The 20966-nt window shown below is 52.1% G+C and overlaps 1 protein-coding gene and 6 gene segments (V, D, J or C); all 7 read right to left on the bottom strand.

The window, feature by feature from the left end:
• Window positions 1–752: 752 nt before the first annotated feature.
• On the bottom strand, window positions 753–1213 carry LOC134510660 (T cell receptor gamma variable 4-like; the record flags this gene model as incomplete). The annotated part of the segment is given in 2 exon segments: window positions 753–1060; window positions 1171–1213. Coding segments are annotated over 2 exon segments (351 nt in total), but the record flags the coding sequence as incomplete, so codon positions are not given.
• Window positions 1214–3346: 2133 nt separating this feature from the next.
• LOC134510858 (immunoglobulin kappa light chain-like) lies at window positions 3347–5066 on the bottom strand. Its single transcript, XM_063324076.1, has 3 exons — window positions 5024–5066; window positions 4581–4904; window positions 3347–3681 (listed from the first exon to the last, which is right to left on the bottom strand). The coding sequence occupies exons 1-3, from the start codon at window positions 5064–5066 to the stop codon at window positions 3347–3349; spliced, it is 702 nt and encodes a 233-aa protein (XP_063180146.1).
• A 1162-nt stretch (window positions 5067–6228) lies between these two features.
• Window positions 6229–6689, bottom strand: LOC134510661 (Ig kappa chain V-VI region NQ6-8.3.1-like; the record flags this gene model as incomplete). The annotated part of the segment is given in 2 exon segments: window positions 6229–6536; window positions 6647–6689. Coding segments are annotated over 2 exon segments (351 nt in total), but the record flags the coding sequence as incomplete, so codon positions are not given.
• Window positions 6690–11844: 5155 nt separating this feature from the next.
• Window positions 11845–12311, bottom strand: LOC134510662 (pre-B lymphocyte protein 3-like; the record flags this gene model as incomplete). The annotated part of the segment is given in 2 exon segments: window positions 11845–12149; window positions 12269–12311. Coding segments are annotated over 2 exon segments (348 nt in total), but the record flags the coding sequence as incomplete, so codon positions are not given.
• Window positions 12312–13477: 1166 nt separating this feature from the next.
• On the bottom strand, window positions 13478–13932 carry LOC134510663 (Ig kappa chain V-VI region NQ5-61.1.2-like; the record flags this gene model as incomplete). The annotated part of the segment is given in 2 exon segments: window positions 13478–13779; window positions 13890–13932. Coding segments are annotated over 2 exon segments (345 nt in total), but the record flags the coding sequence as incomplete, so codon positions are not given.
• Window positions 13933–17555: 3623 nt separating this feature from the next.
• On the bottom strand, window positions 17556–18004 carry LOC134510916 (T cell receptor gamma variable 9-like; the record flags this gene model as incomplete). The annotated part of the segment is given in 2 exon segments: window positions 17556–17857; window positions 17962–18004. Coding segments are annotated over 2 exon segments (345 nt in total), but the record flags the coding sequence as incomplete, so codon positions are not given.
• A 371-nt stretch (window positions 18005–18375) lies between these two features.
• On the bottom strand, window positions 18376–19965 carry LOC134510859 (immunoglobulin lambda variable 5-39-like). The segment is given in 3 exon segments: window positions 18376–18389; window positions 19480–19803; window positions 19923–19965. Coding segments are annotated over 3 exon segments (381 nt in total).
• Window positions 19966–20966: the final 1001 nt, after the last annotated feature.

Below are 20966 nucleotides of genomic sequence, written 5' to 3' on the forward strand. Positions count from 1 at the left end.
CGTACAGTGCCCGAGCGGGCAGGAGGCATTCCCCCACCCCGTCAGGGACCTCCTTTTGCTGCTTCAGCTCAGTCACCCAGCTGCAGCACGCCCAAGGGCCTGGGATGCCCCCGTGCTGGTGCTGCCCTCCACCGGAGCAGACGGCGGCCATCAGCCTGCAGCAACCGCGGCAGCTGCACCACGGGGACGTGCCTCCACTCTGGTTTCGGATGCCGGAGGAAATGCACAGCCGCAGGATTTTGGGTTTGAAGCTCGGATGAGATGCAAACACTTCTTGGAAGGAAGGCTGGAAAACAAAAGGGAGCCCTGTGAGGGCTGCTGGCAGCAGCCATGGCAGAGGGGCATCTCGATGAGCGGGGCTGGTGCTGCGGGGTGCTCCCCTGTGACTGGGTCCTGGTTCGAGCGACACAGGATTAATTGCGCTTTCAGTAATTTTACTGAACTTGAGTACAACCAGGCCTTCATCTTAAGAGTCACGGTCAGTGTATTCACGCCAAAGTGACGGGGACTCTCCAGTTTCAGGACCTTACAGATAGGGGTGAGTATTGAATTGATACACTGACCGTAAACATCATCTCTTTAGCCATTGCCATGCTAAATTGCTATTTCTCTTATCCTGGTGCAGAAAATCGTCAGAGAGGGGTGGAATAAGGAAGTATCGGCATTTTGGCAGATCAGCATTTTGAGCTTGCGGTTCAGAGTGCAAAAGTGCTTTTTTGTACGGCTTATCTTTGCCCATCTAACGCTGTGATGCCTTCATAGAACCAATAGGCACAGTAGTAGGTGCCAGAATCCCTCGGGGTTAAATATTGTATCATGAGACGGTAGAGGGGCTCAGTAGGATGTTTCCATACTTGAAATCTCCATGTATCACTGCTGTCATCAAACACAGGTGACTGTCCCGACACGTACAGGATCCTCTTTGGCGGCTCTCCGGGAAGCTGCCTGTACCAGTGCACGATGTTTTTGGCGCTCATTCGGCACGCCATGCTGGCAGAGCTGCCAGTCACCTGCCTCTGCAGCTCTGGGGTTTGCACCGGCACTGCCTGTGCGTCTCCACCTGGAAGGAGAAGCGGAGAAATTCTCTGAGGGGAAGAAACCACGGGATTTTGGAGCCAGGACTGCGCTCTCTGGAAATGGGAAGGAGAGGGGAGAGGAAAAAGGGCTTACGGGACCACAGCGAAGTTGCAAGAAGGACTGGGAGCAGCAACATGCTGCCTCTGTGGGTTAAACCTGGAAAGGAAATCAAGAGAGACAGGAACATTATAACGCCCTTCAGGCGGAGAAAGCATCAAATGACTGGGAGGCGGCTGTGACTCATGGGGCACATCCAATGGTCGCTCTTCAACCTGCTGCACGGAGGGGGTTAAATGTACTGACAAGCTAAACCACAGCTGCAAGAGAGCAGAAAGGACCCACAATACTTAACGTGAAACAATTTTTTTTCACCTGCGTATCCACTACATTCCTCTCTGACTTACTGCCGAGCACACCCATGAAACCTCACATTCATCAGTCCACCCTTCCCAAGGATGGTCTCCTTTGCTCAGACACCCCAAAGCTGTCCCAGAAGCACGTTTCACCAGCCTTTCCGAGAACATCCTGCCTGCTGTGGGAGCACAAATGGGATAAGTCATAGTGAACTATCATCTCTTCCTTAAGACGGCTCCAATCCATCTGGTCAGCCTTATCCATCTCCCCCAGACAGGGTGCAGTGAAGCCAGGGCGAAGCATGCACGTCTCCCAGCCACCTCTTTGCTGCCCTCTGCTCTTTCCTGTCCTTTCCCTCATTTCAGAGCCCTCACAAGGTGCCCTGCAGAGACATGAAGGCAAACGGTCACTCGGGCAGCAGCCACCGCACACCGCGCTCTTCCCTGAGAAAGATTTCTCATTTTCTCACCCAAAAGAGACAATCCACTCTCGATCTTCTCGGGCCTTTGTCAATAGCAGCGTACACAACTAAGTCTCATCTCACAACTAGTACACAAAGGTCACATTCTGCTGTGGTCCTTGGCATTGATGCATGGAATTCTGCCAGGTCCTGTAGTGTGGACATCTACAGGGAAAGAACAACAAAACAAAACCCCGTAAGCCTGGAGTTTACCGACTTGAAGATTTTGTCTTTATTAATAGTCCTCTTAGGAGTGAAAGCCAGAGAGGAAGGTTTCTTCCAAGGCAAACCAAAGCTGCAAGAAGAACGTGCAGCAACGACGTTTTCAGAGAAGACGTCTGGGCCTGTAGGAATGCAGGGAATGAACCTCAGATGGGGGACACATTACCACTGAGGAGAGGAAATGATGTGCTCAATTTCCATGAAATATTCACATGGATGTGGGGTGGGGACAGCACTGTCCCATTAAGTCACATTTCGCTGTGGCTCTGCTCCCACCCGTGTGCCTGAGCAATGCTGTGTCCCCATTTCCACGTGTTCCCTGCTTTAGGTTGCAGCTTTCTCTTGTAAACGGTTTTCACAATCTGTTCTTGGGGGCCGCCTTTTCAGGTGTTGCCCAGTGTTAGAGATCTTGCCTGTCACGAGGGGTCCTAAGTGGTATCGGTGTTACAAGCAGTCATCACCAACATCACCACTGAGACAGGAGTGACCAGTGAGGAGTACCTCTAGCGTGACCAGGGCTTGAAGTCTTCCATGCTAAATCTTCAGTGCAAATAGTCTCCTGCTACGCTGTAATTGAGAAAGTATCTATAGCCGTCAAAGACAATCTGTGTTACTGTATAGTTCGGGTGTAATACCACACCCAGAGGAGTGCTCCTTTTCCCCAGCCCAGCCCATGATACCAGCTGAGTTGTAGAACGCTGCAACGCTTTGTGGTTTTGTGCCGCTCTCTTTGGCTGTTATTTATACTTCCATCCTCAGCAGAAACCTGTTGGGATGTTTCAGAGGCAGGAAGGTGCAATTGTGGTTCTCTGAATTCAACGGAAAGCCTTGTGCTCAGGGTACGGGCAGCTTTCTGTACGGGCTGCCTGTGGTCTGCTAGTTCTGTGGGACCGCCAGTAGGCACAGTAGTAGGTGCCTTCATCGCTGGGGTTGACGTCATAGATGGAGAAAGTGCAGACATTTGTACCTTGCGTCCAAGAAGAGTACTTGTTCCTATAGGAATCATCATCATAAGTGACTTGTCTTGATCCGATTAACAGAATCCGTTGGGGAGCTCTGGGGGGCGTATGTCGGTACCAATGTATATACGCAGACTGGAAGTCAGATATGCCCTCGGCTACACAGTCAATCTGTGCAGGTTCAGTTTTCCCTGTGGTAACAGATGCTTGACTCTGCTTCAGAAGCACTTGTGCTCGTCCAGCTGGAACGAAGGAGAGAAACCAGAATAAACACTTATCTTTCCCCATCTAACTCTGTGATGCCCTGATAAAACCGACAGGCACAGTAGCAAGTGCCAGAATCCCTTGGCATTAAAGAATCTATGGTGAGACCATAGAGGGGCTCTGTTGGAGGCTTCTGAGCTTGAAATCTTCGTCTCTTGCCGCTGTCATCGAAAGCTGGAGACTGTTCTGACATGTACAGAATCCTCTTCGGTGGCTCTCCAGGATGCTGCTTGTACCAGTGTATGGTGGCTTCAGAATTCATTTCGCACGCTGTGCTGGCAGACCTCCTTTTCACTTGCCTCTGCAGCTCCGGGGTTTGCACTGGCGCTGCCTGTGCATCTCCACCTGGAAGGAGAAGCAGAGAAATTCTCTGAGGGGAAGAAATTGGGATTTTGGAGCCCGAACTGCGCTCTCTCCATAAATGGGAAGGAGAGGGGAGAGGAAAAAGGGCTTACGGGACCACAATGAGGTTGCAAGAAGGACTGGGAGCAGCAACATGCTGCCTCTGTGGGATAAACCTGGAAATGAAATTAATAGAGACAGGAACACTATAAAGGTGGCGAAAGCACCAAATGACTGGGAGAAGGATGTGACTCACTTGGAACATCCAATGGTCGTCCTTCAAACTGCTACCTCCCCCTGTCCTCCCTCCCTTCCAGCGCTTCCTTGTTGTCAGCTCAGACTGTATTTGGGAAGGCATCTATATCCTCCAAAGATGATCTGTGTCATTGTCTAAATTCAGCCGTCATTTCCATCACCCAGAGGAGTGGCCTTTTCCCCAGCCCAGCCCAGTTGCAGCACCCTGCATTTCTGTGCCACTCTCTTTGGCCGTTATTTATACTTCCATCCTCAGCAGAAACCTGCTGGGATGTTTCAGAGGCAGGAAGGTGCAATTGTGGTTCTCTGAATTCAACGGAAAGCCTCGTGCTCAGGGTACGGGCAGCTTTCTGTACAGGCTGCCTGTGGTCTGCTAGTTCTGTGGGACCGCCAGTAGGCACAGTAGTAGGTGCCTTCATCGCTGGCGTTGACGTCACAGATGAAGAAAGTTCAGACATTTGTACCTACCTTTTGGCAGCTGATGCTTCCACGGTGTCGGTCAGCCCCGAGCATGTCCTACTTCTCCAGAGCGTGCGCCTGAGGCCAGGCAGCTCATCCACGCTGGGGGATGGGAGTCGGGATCTTTCAAGTTGTTTGTGGTTGAGACGCTGAGGCAGTATTTGTCTCAGTGACCTCAGAGCTCCTACCACAGTGATCGTACCAGTAGGCGCAATAGTAGGTAGCGGTGTCGTCTGGAGTGACATCGTTTATTGTAAGAATACACACTTCCTGGCTAGAAAGTTTTTCAACCCTGTACCTGTGTTCTTGGAAGCCCTCATCTACTACTTTTGTCGTCCCTGATAAGTAGAGAATCCTCTCTGGAGCTTTATTCGCCTTCTGTTGATACCAGTGTATGTAGGTGACATCAAAATTTACAGAGACGTCTTTAAAGTGACATTCCAGATACACACTTCCTTTAGACTTGGTGAGAGAGAGTGGGCTCTGCACGGGAATTTCTTGTGCAAATCCACCTAGGAAAAAAAAGAGGAGAAATGGTGTCATGAGCTGGAATTCAGGGCTTTGGGAAGATGCCTGCTAGCAGAGCCGTGTGTGCCTGTGAGGGAAGGTAAGAAAACAAGGAAGCACTTACACAACCAAGCGGCTGTGGAGACAAGCGCTGCCAGCAGCAGCATGTTTGCTGGTCACGCTCTGCTGGCGTTGAGAGTCAGAGGAGGGTGCAAGGGAGCGGAGACGGGGACTGGGCTGTGTGGGAGGAGCAGGCGACTCTCTTGAGCAGTCTTCAGCAACGGGTCTTCTGTGTGCAAGCAGATGGGGCACGTTTGTAGAAAACCCTCTCCAAGCTGGCACATGATGCTAAAATTGGTTAGGCAGTTGTGGTCCTGCCTGCTTTTCAGGTGAATACGAGAAACACTGGTAAATCCTGGGATTGTGGCCCTTGAAACCTTGAGGCAGAGCCACTGAGGAAGGCAGGGCTGTGAGTGAGATCAGCTCCAGCTGCGCGTGAGGGCATGAAGCTTTCAACCTGGAGGTCACCCCAGTGGGCGGTGAGCGTGTGCCGTCACCCGCAGGGGTGCTGAGAGGCGTACAGTGCCCGAGCGGGCAGGAGGCATTCCCCCACCCCATCAGGGACCTCCTTTTGCTGCTTCAGCTCAGTCACCCAGCTGCAGCACGCCCAAGGGCCTGGGATGCCCCCGTGCTGGTGCTGCCCTCCACCGGAGCAGACGGCGGCCATCAGCCTGCAGCAACCGCGGCAGCTGCACCACGGGGACGTGCCTCCACTCTGGTTTCGGATGCGGGAGGAAATGCACAGCCGCAGGATTTTGGGTTTGAAGCTCGGATGAGATGCAAACACTTCTTGGAAGGAAGGCTGGAAAACAAAAGGGAGCCCTGTGAGGGCTGCTGGCAGCAGCCATGGCAGAGGGGCATCTCGATGAGCGGGGCTGGTGCTGCGGGGTGCTCCCCTGTGACTGGGTCCTGGTTCGAGCGACACAGGATTAATTGCGCTTTCAGTAATTTTACTGAACTTGAGTACAACCAGGCCTTCATCTTAAAGAGTCACGGTCAGTGTATTCACGCCAAAGTGACGGGGACTCTCCAGTTTCAGGACCTTACAGAGAGGGGTGAGTATTGAATTGATACACTGACCGTAAACATCATCTCTTTAGCCACTGCCATGCTAAATTGCTATTTCTCTTATCCTGGTGCAGAAAATCGTCAGAGAGGGCTGGAATAAGGAAGTATCGGCATTTTGGCAGATCAGCATTTTGAGCTTGCGGTTCAGAGTGCAAAAGTGCTTTTTTGTACGGCTTATCTTTGCCCATCTAACGCTGTGATGCCTTCATAGAACCAATAGGCACAGTAGTAGGTGCCAGAATCCCTCGGGGTTAAATATTGTATCGTGAGACCATAGAGGGGCTCAGTAGGATGTTTCCGAACTTGAAATCTCCTTGTATCACTGCTGCCATCAAACACAGGTGACTGTCCCGACACGTACAGGATCCTCTTTGGCGGCTCTCCGGGAAGCTGCCTGTACCAGTGCACGATGTTTTTGGCGCTCATTCGGCACGCCATGCTGGCAGAGCTGCCAGTCACCTGCCTCTGCAGCTCTGGGGTTTGCACTGGCACTGCCTGTGCGTCTCCACCTGGAAGGAGAAGCGGAGAAATTCTCTGAGGGGAAGAAACCACGGGATTTTGGAGCCAGGACTGCGCTCTCTGGAAATGGGAAGGAGAGGGGAGAGGAAAAAGGGCTTACGGGACCACAGCGAAGTTGCAAGAAGGACTGGGAGCAGCAACATGCTGCCTCTGTGGGTTAAACCTGGAAAGGAAATCAAGAGAGACAGGAACATTATAACGCCCTTCAGGCGGAGAAAGCATCAAATGACTGGGAGGCGGCTGTGACTCATGGGGCACATCCAATGGTCGCTCTTCAACCTGCTGCACGGAGGGGGTTAAACTTACTGACAAGCTAAACCACAGCTGCAAGAGAGCAGAAAGGACCCACAATACTTAACGTGAAACAATTTTTTTTCACCTGCGTATCCACTACATTCCTCTCTGACTTACTGCCGAGCACACCCATGAAACCTCACATTCATCAGTCCACCCTTCCCAAGGATGGTCTCCTTTGCTCAGACACCCCAAAGCTGTCCCAGAAGCACGTTTCACCAGCCTTTCCGAGAACATACTGCCTGCTGTGGGAGCACAAATGGGATAAGTCATAGTGAACTATCATCTCTTCCTTAAGACGGCTCCAATCCATCTGGTCAGCCTTATCCATCTCCCCCAGACAGGGTGCAGTGAAGCCAGGGCGAAGCATGCACGTCTCCCAGCCACCTCTTTGCTGCCCTCTGCTCTTTCCTGTCCTTTCCCTCATTTCAGAGCCCTCACAAGGTGCCCTGCAGAGACATGAAGGCAAACGGTCACTTGGGCAGCAGCCACCGCACACCGCGCTCTTCCCTGAGAAAGATTTCTCATTTTCTCACCCAAAAGAGACAATCCACTCCCGATCTTCTCGGGCCTTTGTCAATAGCAGCGTACACAACTAAGTCTCATCTCACAACTAGTACACAAAGGTCACATTCTGCTGTGGTCCTTGGCATTGATGCATGGAATTCTGCCAGGTCCTGTAGTGTAGACATCTACAGTGAAAGAAAAACAAAACAAAACCCCGTAAGCCTGGAGTTTACCGACTTGAAGATTTTGTCTTTATTAATAGTCCTCTTAGGAGTGAAAGCCAGAGAGGAAGGTTTCTTCCAAGGCAAACCAAAGCTGCAAGAAGAACGTGCAGCAACGACGTTTTCAGAGAAGACGTCTGGGCCTGTAGGAATGCAGGGAATGAACCTCAGATGGGGGACACATTACCACTGAGGAGAGGAAATGATGTGCTCAATTTGCATGAAATATTCACATGGATGTGGGGTGGGGACAGCACCGTCACATTAAGTCACATTTCGCTGTGGCTCTGCTCCCACCCGTGTGCCTGAGCAATGCTGTGTCCCCATTTCCACGTGTTCCCTGCTTTAGGTTGCAGCTTTCTCTTGCAAACGGTTTTCACAATCTGTTCTTGGGGGCCGCCTTTTCAGGTGTTGCCCAGTGTTAGAGATCTTGCCTGTCACGAGGGGTCCTAAGTGGTATCGGTGTTACAAGCAGTCATCACCAACATCACCACTGAGACAGGAGTGACCAGTGAGGAGTATCTCTAGCGTGACCAGGGCTTGAAGTCTTCCATGCTAAATCTTCAGTGCAAATAGTCTCCTGCTACGCTGTATTTCAGAAAGTATCTATAGCCGTCAAAGACAATCTGTGTTACTGTATAGTTCGGGTGTAATACCACACCCAGAGGAGTGCTCCTTTTCCCCAGCCCAGCCCATGATACCACCTGAGTTGTAGAACGCTGCAACTCTTTGTGGTTTTGTGCTGCTCTCTTTGGCTGTTATTTATACTTCCATCCTCAGCAGAAACCTGTTGGGATGTTTCAGAGGCAGGAAGGTGCAATTGTGGTTCTCTGAATTCAACGGAAAGCCTCGTGCTCAGGGTACGGGCAGCTTTCTGTACAGGCTGCCTGTGGTCTGCTAGTTCTGTGGGACCGCCAGTAGGCACAGTAGTAGGTGCCTTCATCGCTGGGGTTGACGTCATAGACGAAGAAAGTGCAGACATTTGTACCTTGCTTCCAAGAAGAGTACTTGTTCCTATAGGAATCATCATCATAAGTGACTGGTCCTGATCCGATTAACAGAACCCGTTGGGGAGCTCTGGGGGGCGTATGTCGGTACCAATGTATATACGCAGACTGGAAGCCAGATATGCCCTCGGCTACACAGTCAATCCGTGCAGTTTTCGTTTGCTCTCTGGTAACAGATGCTTGACTCTGCTTCAGAAGCACTTGTGCTCGTCCAGCTAGAAAGAAGGAGAGAAAAGAGAACAAACACTCTCAGCCTGCTGTCCATTCCCACTGCCAAATACGGGGTGCCTCCTGCCGCTGCCCCACACCGTGCCGTGCCGTGGTGACAAGGGGAACCTACGAGACGAGGCTGCAGCCAGGCCCAGGAGCAGGAGCAGCAGCATCCCGAGGGCTCTCGCTGGCGTCTGCCTCCGGGAGGAAGGTGACAGCTCTCCCGGCAGGGACGCAGGGCTGCGGCTGAGCAAAGGAAATGACTCACTGGGGCATCACGCGGAGAGGCTTTCCCAGCGGCAAAAGCAGCAGGACTGAACCCTGCTAAAGGTTTACAGCCTGGTTGTAGCTTTTACACAAGCGGCACAAACTCACCTTCTCTCTCTCTCTCTCTCTCGTGCACACACACACAATTACTCTAACTGGTTTACAAAGTACTCGTGTAGTATGTGGCAAATTTTCCCATTGCTTGTAGACTAGTTGAAGGCTGCTACACAATGCCAGGGGTCAGAGACTTTTCCGCAGGTCCACTCTCAGTCAAGTTAAAGAAAACAATCAGGACATGGAGCTTAATGAATGTGAGGGCTCTCCAATGACTGCCCGTCACACAGGTTGAATGGCAAAGGCCAGGAGAATACACAGCAGCCATTTGGGAGCCCACAAGTAGCACTGCTTGTGACGGCGTCTTCTCGCGGCTAAGGTGAGATGCTGCACCCAGGCTGGCATCTCCAAATGCTGGGTATTATGCAAAGAAACACAAATGCCCTACAGCCCCCCGAGGTTTAGTTTAAAATAAAGAGGGATAGGGCAAGCAAAATAGAGACAGTAGTCCGTACCATTCAAAGCCATCCTTTGGAGGCAAGGTCCCTGCTGGTTCCTCTGGAAAGAGTGGAATAACAGCTCTGCTGCTGCTGGCTGTAGTTGCGCGTCTGCAAAGCGTGCACTAGCTCAGCAGCATCTTTGGCGTCTGGCTGCCCGTACAGTGTGCCTGATTCACAGCTGGTGGGAAAAGTTGGGTGGGGATGTTCCTGCGTCTTGTCAAACTCTTCAGGAGCTGGGTCAGAACGTAGAGCACGTCTTTGTGCACGTCCCCTGTGGCTTCCTACTGCTGTGCATCCCACCTGGCACAGTAGTAGGTAGCCGAGTCCTGCAGAGTTACTTTGCTCACTCTCAGGGTGCAGACCGATTTGGCGGGGTCCTTCTCGATGCTAAACTTCCCCTCATCAGAGGGGTTTTCGAGGAAGAGCCTGGAGGACATGTAGGCAACGCGCCTGGGAGCTGCGTTGGGCCTCTTTCGGTACCAGTGAATGAAAACGTTGTTAAAGTCCGGATCGGAGACGTGGCAGTTGATGAGCACCGTTTTGCTTTGTGGCTTGGTGATGGATACGGGGCTTTGCTGCAAGACCTGTGCAGAACCGCCTGTGTGAAAGAAAGAGAAAAATGAGGGGCATGAAGCTCAGATAAGACAACGTCCCCTTTGCCACTGGCGGACGTGCAGGCAGCGGGCTGAGCAGGGCACGGACAAGAAAACCCAGCTGCCAGGAGGAAAGTGCTCAGTAGCCACATTGTCACAGCGCTCCTTACGGCTTCCTTATGGGGACAGGGTCAGGGCCAGACTCAAGGTGGGGGAGAAGCAGATCTGAGCACCATGAAACCGCCCAATGAGGCTCTGCCAGCCGCGGATGTGTTAAATAATCATGCACAAGCCACTTCCTTTGATCCACACCTAGAGAGAAGGCAACCCCCACCACAAAACACACACACTTGTGAGGAGAGAGCTCACTACTGAGGCAAACATGCATTTTTTCTTTTTTCCCCTAAGGAATTTGCTTAGATGATAAGTAAAGAGTCACTGTTCTTTTTCTTTTATTTTTTTCCCCTCAACATAAGATTTATTTGTGCTCGCTTTTAAGGTCAGTTCTTCCTATCTCGATTTTCAAGGGACATTGACTATCGGAGGATGGAAGAGATGAGATGCCCCTCGAAAGCAGGCAAAATTGCTGCCCTACATCACTGAGATCAGGAAGCATTTCTGGGAAATTGCTGCTGTGTGTTTGCTTGTACGGTCTCCTCTGGGCACCCGCTCTTGCCTGCTGCTGGAAGCAGAGCCCTGGGCTGCACCCGGCAAGGAGCCCTGTAGGGTTAAACTTTGGCTCTACCTCGCGCTGGTGGTGCAAGTCCCTTCTGCCTGTCCGTCCAGGTTAGTCACCTAAACAGCCAAGCAGCACTTGTCTGCTGTTCTGCACAACTTGTCACCCTGGCGAGTTCCTGCAGGTGAGCCCCGCCTGCCAAGCAGCGCCCTGGGCTCAGGCCACGTTTCGGCAGGAGAGAGCCGGCGCCTAAAGAGGACCAATGAGTGACTTGAGTACCCATCACCCAGTGGCAGCTCCTCTAAATGCCTCGAGCTTTTTGGGGCCGCAAGAGATCTCCTTCATGCCCTGATGAAAGGTCCTGCAAGCGGTGGTAGCTTGCAAATGGATACCATCACCCACAGCAGCTCCCAAAACTAAGCCCTGGGTGAGCAGCTCCACAGGTCTCCTTTTAACCATTGGTCCCATTCTTTTCAACCATGAATGGCACACGGGAGTCTGTGACGTAGGTTCTACCTGAAATCGCAGTTCCTACGGTCAGTGTGTGAAGTTACTCAGAACTGCAAAGGAAGCTCCTTTGAAGAGCTCCAGCACAACTTGCTGACCTTTTTCCAGGAACAACAACGTGGAAATGGGCCCGCTTTGCGTCAAATAAATCCTTACAACCACATTGCTGACATGCCTGAGTGAAAAGGAGGAGAAGGTGGAACGGAGAGGATGGGTCAGCTATCGGAGCTTTGCACTGTGCCTTTGCTCAGCCGAAATCTCCAGCTTTTGGCAGCTGATGCTTCCACGGTGTCGGTCAGCCCCGAGCATGTCCTACTTCTCCAGAGCGTGCGCCTGAGGCCAGGCAGCTCATCCACGCTGGGGGATGGGAGTCGGGATCTTTCAAGTTGTTTGTGGTTGAGACGCTGAGGCAGTATTTGTCTCGGTGATCTCAGAGCTCCTACCACAGTGATCGTACCAGTAGGCGCAATAGTAGGTAGCGGTGTCGTCTGGAGTGACATCGTTTATTGTAAGAATACACACTTCCTGGCTAGAAAGTTTTTCAACCCTGTACCTGTGTTCTTGGAAGCCCTCATCTACTAGTTTTGTCGTCCCTGATAAGTAGAGAATCCTCTCTGGAGCTTTATTCGCCTTCTGTTGATACCAGTGTATGGTGGCGCCATCAAAATTTACAGAGACGTCTTTAAAGTGACATTCCAGACGCACACTTCCTTTAGACTTGGTGAGAGAGAGTGGTCTCTGCACGGGAATTTCTTGTGCAAATCCACCTAGGAAAAAAAAGAGGAGAAATGGTGTCATGAGCTGGAATTCAGGGCTTTGGGAAGATGCCTGCTAGCAGAGCCGTGTGTGCCTGTGAGGGAAGGTAAGAAAACAAGGAAGCACTTACAAGACCAAGCGGCTGTGGAGACAAGCGCTGCCAGCAGCAGCATGTTTGCTGGTCACGCTCTGCTGGCGTTGAGAGTCAGAGGAGGGTGCAAGGGAGCGGAGACGGGGACTGGGCTGTGTGGGAGGAGCAGGTGACTCCCTTGAGCAGTCTTCAGCAACGGGTCTTCTGTGTGCAAGCAGATGGGGCACGTTTGCAGAAAACCCTCTCCAAGCTGGCACATGATGCTAAAATTGGTTAGGCAGTTGTGGTCCTGCCTGCTTTTCAGGTGAATACGAGAAACACTGGTAAATCCTGGGATTGTGGCCCTTGAAACCTTGAGGCAGAGCCACTGAGGAAGGCAGGGCTGTGAGTGAGATCAGCTCCAGCTGCGCGTGAGGGCATGAAGCTTTCAACCTGGAGGTCACCCCAGTGGGCGGTGAGCGTGTGCCGTCACCCGCAGGGGTGCTGAGAGGCGTACAGTGCCCGAGCGGGCAGGAGGCATTCCCCCACCCCGTCAGGGACCTCCTTTTGCTGCTTCAGCTCAGTCACCCAGCTGCAGCACGCCCAAGGGCCTGGGATGCCCCCGTGCTGGTGCTGCCCTCCACCGGAGCAGACGGCGGCCATCAGCCTGCAGCAACCGGGGCAGCTGCACCACGGGGACGTGCCTCCACTCTGGTTTCGGATGCGGGAGGAAATGCACAGCCGCAGGATTTTGGGTTTGAAGCTCGGATGAGATGCAAACACTTCTTGGAAGGAAGGCTGGAAAACAAAAGGGAGCCCTGTGAGGGCTGCTGGCAGCAGCCATGGCAGAGGGGCATCTCGATGAGCGGGGCTGGTGCTGCGGGGTGCTCCCCTGTGACTGGGTCCTGGTTCGAGCGACACAGGATTAATTGCGCTTTCAGTAATTTTACTGAACTTGAGTACAACCAGGCCTTCATCTTAAGAGTCACGGTCAGTGTATTCACGCCAAAGTGACGGGGACTCTCCAGTTTCAGGACCTTACAGATAGGGGTGAGTATTGAATTGATACACTGACCGTAAACATCATCTCTTTAGCCACTGCCATGCTAAATTGCTATTTCTCTTATCCTGGTGCAGAAAATCGTCAGAGAGGGCTGGAATAAGGAAGTATCGGCATTTTGGCAGATCAGCATTTTGAGCTTGCGGTTCAGAGTGCAAAAGTGCTTTTTGTACAGCTTATCTTTGCCCATCTAACGCTGTGATGCCTTCATAGAACCAATAGGCACAGTAGTAGGTGCCAGAATCCCTCGGGGTTAAATATTGTATCGTGAGACTGTAGAGGGGCTCAGCAGGATGTTTCCGAACTTGAAATCTCCTTGTATCACTGCTGTCATCAAACACAGGTGACTGTCCCGACACGTACAGGATCCTCTTTGGCGGCTCTCCGGGAAGCTGCCTGTACCAGTGCACGATGGTTTTGGCTCTCATTCGGCACGCCATGCTGGCAGAGCTGCCAGTCACCTGCCTCTGCAGCTCTGGGGTTTGCACCGGCACTGCCTGTGCGTCTCCACCTGGAAGGAGAAGCGGAGAAATTCTCTGAGGGGAAGAAACCACGGGATTTTGGAGCCAGGACTGCGCTCTCTGGAAATGGGAAGGAGAGGGGAGAGGAAAAAGGGCTTACGAGACCACAGCAAAGTTGCTAGAAGGACTGGGAGCAGCAACATGCTGCCTCTGTGGGTTAAACCTGGAAAGGAAATCAAGAGAGACAGGAACATTATAATGCCCTTCAGGCGGAGAAAGCATCAAATGACTGGGAGGCGGCTGTGACTCATGGGGCACATCCAATGGTCGCTCTTCAACCTGCTGCACGGAGGGGGTTAAATTTACTGACAAGCTAAACCACAGCTGCAAGAGAGCAGAAAGGACCCACAATACTTAACGTGAAACAATTTTTTTTCACCTGCGTATCCACTACATTCCTCTCTGACTTACTGCCGAGCACACCCATGAAACCTCACATTCATCAGTCCACCCTTCCCAAGGATGGTCTCCTTTGCTCAGACACCCCAAAGCTGTCCCAGAAGCACGTTTCACCAGCCTTTCCGAGAACATACTGCCTGCTGTGGGAGCACAAATGGGATAAGTCATAGTGAACTATCATCTCTTCCTTAAGACGGCTCCAATCCATCTGGTCAGCCTTATCCATCTCCCCCAGACAGGGTGCAGTGAAGCCAGGGCGAAGCATGCACGTCTCCCAGCCACCTCTTTGCTGCCCTCTGCTCTTTCCTGTCCTTTCCCTCATTTCAGAGCCCTCACAAGGTGCCCTGCAGAGACATGAAGGCAAACGGTCACTTGGGCAGCCGCCACCGCACACCGCGCTCTTCCCTGAGAAAGATTTCTCATTTTCTCACCCAAAAGAGACAATCCACTCTCGATCTTCTCGGGCCTTTGTCAATAGCAGCGTACACAACTAAGTCTCATCTCACAACTAGTACACAAAGGTCACATTCTGCTGTGGTCCTTGGCATTGATGCATGGAATTCTGCCAGGTCCTGTAGTGTAGACATCTACAGTGAAAGAACAACAGAAAAAACCCCGTAAGCCTGGAGTTTACCGACTTGAAGATTTTGTCTTTATTAATAGTCCTCTTAGGAGTGAAAGCCAGAGAGGAAGGTTTCTTCCAAGGCAAACCAAAGCTGCAAGAAGAACGTGCAGCAACGACGTTTTCAGAGAAGACGTCTGGGCCTGTAGGAATGCAGGGAATGAACCTCAGATGGGGGACACATTACCACTGAGGAGAGGAAATGATGTGCTCAATTTGCATGAAATATTCACATGGATGTGGGGTGGGGACAGCACCGTCACATTAAGTCACATTTCGCTGTGGCTCTGCTCCCACCCGTGTGCCTGAGCAATGCCGTGTCCCCATTTCCACGTGTTCCCTGCTTTAGGTTGCAGCTTTCTCTTGCAAACGGTTTTCACAATCTGTTCTTGGGGGCCGCCTTTTCAGGTGTTGCCCAGTGTTAGAGATCTTGCCTGTCACGAGGGGTCCTAAGTGGTATCGGTGTTACAAGCAGTCATCACCAACATCACCACTGAGACAGGAGTGACCAGTGAGGAGTATCTCTAGCGTGACCAGGGCTTGAAGTCTTCCATGCTAAATCTTCAGTGCAAATAGTCTCCTGCTACGCTGTAATTGAGAAAGTATCTATAGCCGTCAAAGACAATCTGTGTTACTGTATAGTTCGGGTGTAATACCACACCCAGAGGAGTGCTCCTTTTCCCCAGCCCAGCCCATGATACCAGCTGAGTTGTAGAAAGCTGCAACGCTTTGTGGAAGGAGAGGGGAGAGGAAAAAGGGCTTACGGGACCACAATGAGGTTGCAAGAAGCACTGGGAGCAGCAATATGCTGCCTCTGTGGGTTAAACCTGGAAATGAAATTAATAGAGACAGGAACACTATAAAGGTGGAGAATGCATCAAATGACTGGGAGAAGGATGTGACTCACTTGGAACATCCAATGGTCGTCCTTCAAACTGCTACCTCCCCATGTGCTCCCTCCCTTCCAGCGCTTCCTTGTTGTCAGCTCAGACTGTATTTGGGAAGGCATCTATATCCTCCAACGATGATCTGTGTCATTGTCTAAATTCAGCCGTCATTTCCATCACCCAGAGGAGTGCTCCTTTTCCCCAGCCCAGCCCATGATACCACCTGAGTTGTAGAACACTGCAACTCTTTGTGGTTTTGTGCTGCTCTCTTTGGCTGTTATTTATACTTCCATCCTCAGCAGAAACCTGTTGGGACGTTTCAGAGGCAGGAAGGTGCAATTGTGGTTCTCTGAATTCAACGGAAAGCCTCGTGCTCAGGGTACGGGCAGCTTTCTGTACAGGCTGCCTGTGGTCTGCTAGTTCTGTGGGACCGCCAGTAGGCACAGTAGTAGGTGCCTTCATCGCTGGGGTTGACGTCATAGATGAAGAAAGTGCAGACATTTGTACCTTGCTTCCAAGAAGAGTACTTGTTCCTATAGGAATCATCATCATAAGTGACTGGTCCTGATCCGATTAACAGAACCCGTTGGGGAGCTCTGGGGGGCGTATGTCGGTACCAATGTATATACGCAGACTGGAAGCCAGATATGCCCTCGGCTACACAGTCAATCCGTGCAGTTTTCGTTTGCTCTCTGGTAACAGATGCTTGACTCTGCTTCAGAAGCACTTGTGCTCGTCCAGCTAGAAAGAAGGAGAGAAAAGAGAACAAACACTCTCAGCCTGCTGTCCATTCCCACTGCCAAATACGGGGTGCCTCCTGCCACTGCCCCACACCGTGCCGTGCCGTGCCGTGGTGACAAGGGGAACCTACGAGACCAGGCTGCAGCCAGGCCCAGGAGCAGGAGCAGCAGCATCCCGAGGGCTCTCGCTGGCGTCTGCCTCCGGGAGGAAGGTGACAGCTCTCCCGGCAGGGACGCAGGGCTGCGGCTGAGCAAAGGAAATGACTCACTGGGGCATCACGCGGAGAGGCTTTCCCAGCGGCAAAAGCAGCAGGACTGAACCCTGCTAAAGGTTTACAGCCTGGTTGTAGCTTTTACACAAGCGGCACAAACTCACCTTCTCTCTCTCTCTCTCTCTCGTGCACACACACACAATTACTCTAACTGGTTTACAAAGTACTCGTGTAGTATGTGGCAAATTTTCCCATTGCTTGTAGACTAGTTGAAGGCTGCTACACAATGCCAGGGGTCAGAGACTTTTCCGCAGGTCCACTCTCAGTCAAGTTAAAGAAAACAATCAGGACATGGAGCTTAATGAATGTGAGGGCTCTCCAATGACTGCCCGTCACACAGGTTGAATGGCAAAGGCCAGGAGAATACACAGCAGCCATTTGGGAGCCCACAAGTAGCACTGCTTGTGACGGCGTCTTCTCACGGCTAAGGTGAGATGCTGCACCCAGGCTGGCATCTCCAAATGCTGAGTATTATGCAAAGAAACACAAATGCTCTACAGCCCCCCGAGGTTTAGTTTAAAATAAAGAGGGATAGGGCAAGCAAAATAGAGACAGTAGTCCGTACCATTCAAAGCCATCCTTTGGAGGCAAGGTCCCTGCTGGTTCCTCTGGAAAGAGTGGAATAACAGCTCTGCTGCTGCTGGCTGTAGTTGCGCGTCTGCAAAGCGTGCACTAGCTCAGCAGCGTCTTTGGCGTCTGGCTGCCCGTACAGTGTGCCTGATTCACAGCTGGTGGGAAAAGTTGGGTGGGGATGTTCCTGCGTGTCGTCAAACTCTTCAGGAGCTGGGTCAGAACGCAGAGCACGTCTTTGTGCACGTCCCCTATGGCTTCCTACTGCTGTGCATCCCACCTGGCACAGTAGTAGGTAGCCGAGTCCTGCAGAGTTACTTTGCTCACTCTCAGGGTGCAGACCGATTTGGCGGGGTCCTTCTCGATGCTAAACTTCCCCTCATCAGAGGGGTTTTCGAGGAAGGGCCTGGAGGACATGTAGGCAACGCGCCTGGGAGCTGCGTTGGGCCTCTTTCGGTACCAGTGAATGAAAACGTTGTTAAAGTCCGGATCGGAGACGTGGCAGTTGATGGGCACCGTTTTGCTTTGTGGCTTGGTGATGGATACGGGGCTTTGCTGCAAGACCTGTGCAGAACCGCCTGTGTGAAAGAAAGAGAAAAATGAGGGGCATGAAGCTCAGATAAGACAACGTCCCCTTTGCCACTGGCGGACGTGCAGGCAGCGGGCTGAGCAGGGCACGGACAAGAAAACCCAGCTGCCAGGAGGAAAGTGCTCAGTAGCCACATTGTCACAGCGCTCCTTACGGCTTCCTTATGGGGACAGGGTCAGGGCCAGACTCAAGGTGGGGGAGAAGCAGATCCGAGCACCACGAAACCGCCCAATGAGGCTCTGCCAGCCGCGGATGTGTTAAATAATCATGCACAAGCCATTTCCTTTGATCCACACCTAGAGAGAAGGCAACCCCCACCACAAAACACACACACTTGTGAGGAGAGAGCTCACTACTGAGGCAAACATGCATTTTTTCTTTTTTTCCCCTACGGAATTTGCTTAGATGATAAGTAAAGAGTCACTGTTCTTTTTCTTTTCTTTTTTTCCCCTCAACATAAGATTTATTTGTGCTCGCTTTTAAGGTCAGTTCTTCCTATCTGGATTTTCAAGGGACATCGACTATCGGAGGATGGAAGAGATGAGATGCCCCTCCAAAGCAGGCAAAATTGCTGCCCTACATCACTGAGATCAGGAAGCATTTCTGGGAAATTGCTGCTGTGTGTTTGCTTGTACGGTCTCCTCTGGGCACCCGCTCTTGCCTGCTGCTGGAAGCAGAGCCCTGGGCTGCACCCGGCAAGGAGCCCTGTAGGGTTAAACTTTGGCTCTACCTCGCGCTGGTGGTGCAAGTCCCTTCTGCCTGTCCGTCCAGGTTAGTCACCTAAACAGCCAAGCAGCACTTGTCTGCTGTTCTGCACAACTTGTCACCCTGGCGAGTTCCTGCAGGTGAGCCCCGCCTGCCAAGCAGCGCCCTGGGCTCAGGCCACGTTTCGGCAGGAGAGAGCCGGCGCCTAAAGAGGACAAATGAGTGACTTGAGTACCCATCACCCAGTGGCAGCTCCTCTAAATGCCTCGAGCTTTTTGGGGCCGCAAGAGATCTCCTTCATCCCCTGATGAAAGGTCCTGCAAGCAACAGTAGCTTGCAAATGGATACCATCACCCACAGCAGCTCCCAAAACTAAGCCCTGGGTGAGCAGCTCCACAGGTCTCCTTTTAACCATTGGTCCCATTCTTTTCAACCATGAATGGCACACGGGAGTCTGTGACGCAGGTTCTACCTGAAATCGCAGTTCCTACGGTCAGTGTGTGAAGTTACTCAGAACTGCAAAGGAAGCTCCTTTGAAGAGCTCCAGCACAACTTGCTGACCTTTTTCCAGGAACAACAACGTGGAAATGGGCCCGCTTTGCGTCAAATAAATCCTTACAACCACATTGCTGACATGCCTGAGTGAAAAGGAGGAGAAGGTGGAACGGAGAGGATGGGTCAGCTATCGGAGCTTTGCACTGTGCCTTTGCTCAGCCGAAATCTCCAGCTTTTGGCAGCTGATGCTTCCACGGTGTCGGTCAGCCCCGAGCATGTCCTACTTCTCCAGAGCGTGCGCCTGAGGCCAGGCAGCTCATCCACGCTGGGGGATGGGAGTCGGGATCTTTCAAGTTGTTTGTGGTTGAGACGCTGAGGCAGTATTTGTCTCGGTGATCTCAGAGCTCCTACCACAGTGATCGTACCAGTAGGCGCAATAGTAGGTAGCGCTGTCGTCTGGAGTGACATTGTTTATTGTAAGAATACACAGTTTCTGGCTAGAATCTTTTTCAACCCTGTACCTGTGTTCTTGGAAGCCCTCATCTACAACTTTTCTCGTCCCTGATAAGTAGAGAATCCTCTCTGGAGCTTTATTTGCCTTCTGTTGATACCAGTGTATGGTGGCACCATCAAAATTTACAGAGACGTCTTTAAAGTGACATTCCAGACGCACACTTCCTTTAGACTTGGTGAGAGAGAGTGGTCTCTGCACGGGAATTTCTTGTGCAAATCCACCTAGGAAAAAAAAGAGGAGAAATGGTGTCATGAGCTGGAATTCAGGGCTTTGGGAAGACGCCTGCTAGCAGAGCCGTGTGTGCCTGTGAGGGAAGGTAAGAAAACAAGGAAGCACTTACAAGACCAAGCGGCAGTGGAGACAAGCGCTGCCAGCAGCAGCATGTTTGCTGGTCACGCTCTGCTGGCGTTGAGAGTCAGAGGAGGGTGCAAGGGAGCGGAGACGGGGACTGGGCTGTGTGGGAGGAGCAGGTGACTCTCTTGAGCAGTCTTCAGCAACGGGTCTTCTGTGTGCAAGCAGATGGGGCACGTTTGCAGAAAACCCTCTCCAAGCTGGCACATGATGCTAAAATTGGTTAGGCAGTTGTGGTCCTGCCTGCTTTTCAGGTGAATACGAGAAACACTGGTAAATCCTGGGATTGTGGCCCTTGAAACCTTGAGGCAGAGCCACTGAGGAAGGCAGGGCTGTGAGTGAGATCAGCTCCAGCTGCGCGTGAGGGCATGAAGCTTTCAACCTGGAGGTCACCCCAGTGGGCGGTGAGCGTGTGCCATCACCCGCAGGGGTGCTGAGAGGCGTACAGTGCCCGAGCGGGCAGGAGGCATTCCCCCACCCTGTCAGGGACCTCCTTTTGCTGCTTCAGCTCAGTCACCCAGCTGCAGCACGCCCAAGGGCCTGGGATGCCCCCGTGCTGGTGCTGCCCTCCACCGGAGCAGACGGCGGCCATCAGCCTGCAGCAACCGGGGCAGCTGCACCACGGGGACGTGCCTCCACTCTGGTTTCGGATGCGGGAGGAAATGCACAGCCGCAGGATTTTGGGTTTGAAGCTCGGATGAGATGCAAACACTTCTTGGAAGGAAGGCTGGAAAACAAAAGGGAGCCCTGTGAGGGCTGCTGGCAGCAGCCATGGCAGAGGGGCATCTCGATGAGCGGGGCTGGTGCTGCGGGGTGCTCCCCTGTGACTGGGTCCTGGTTCGAGCGACACAGGATTAATTGCGCTTTCAGTAATTTTACTGAACTTGAGTACAACCAGGCCTTCATCTTAAGAGTCACGGTCAGTGTATTCACGCCAAAGTGACGGGGACTCTCCAGTTTCAGGACCTTACAGATAGGGGTGAGTATTGAATTGATACACTGACCGTAAACATCATCTCTTTAGACACTGCCA

Source organism: Chroicocephalus ridibundus, chromosome 2 (assembly GCF_963924245.1).
Source record: "Chroicocephalus ridibundus chromosome 2, bChrRid1.1, whole genome shotgun sequence".
Lineage (NCBI taxonomy): Eukaryota > Metazoa > Chordata > Aves > Charadriiformes > Laridae > Chroicocephalus > Chroicocephalus ridibundus.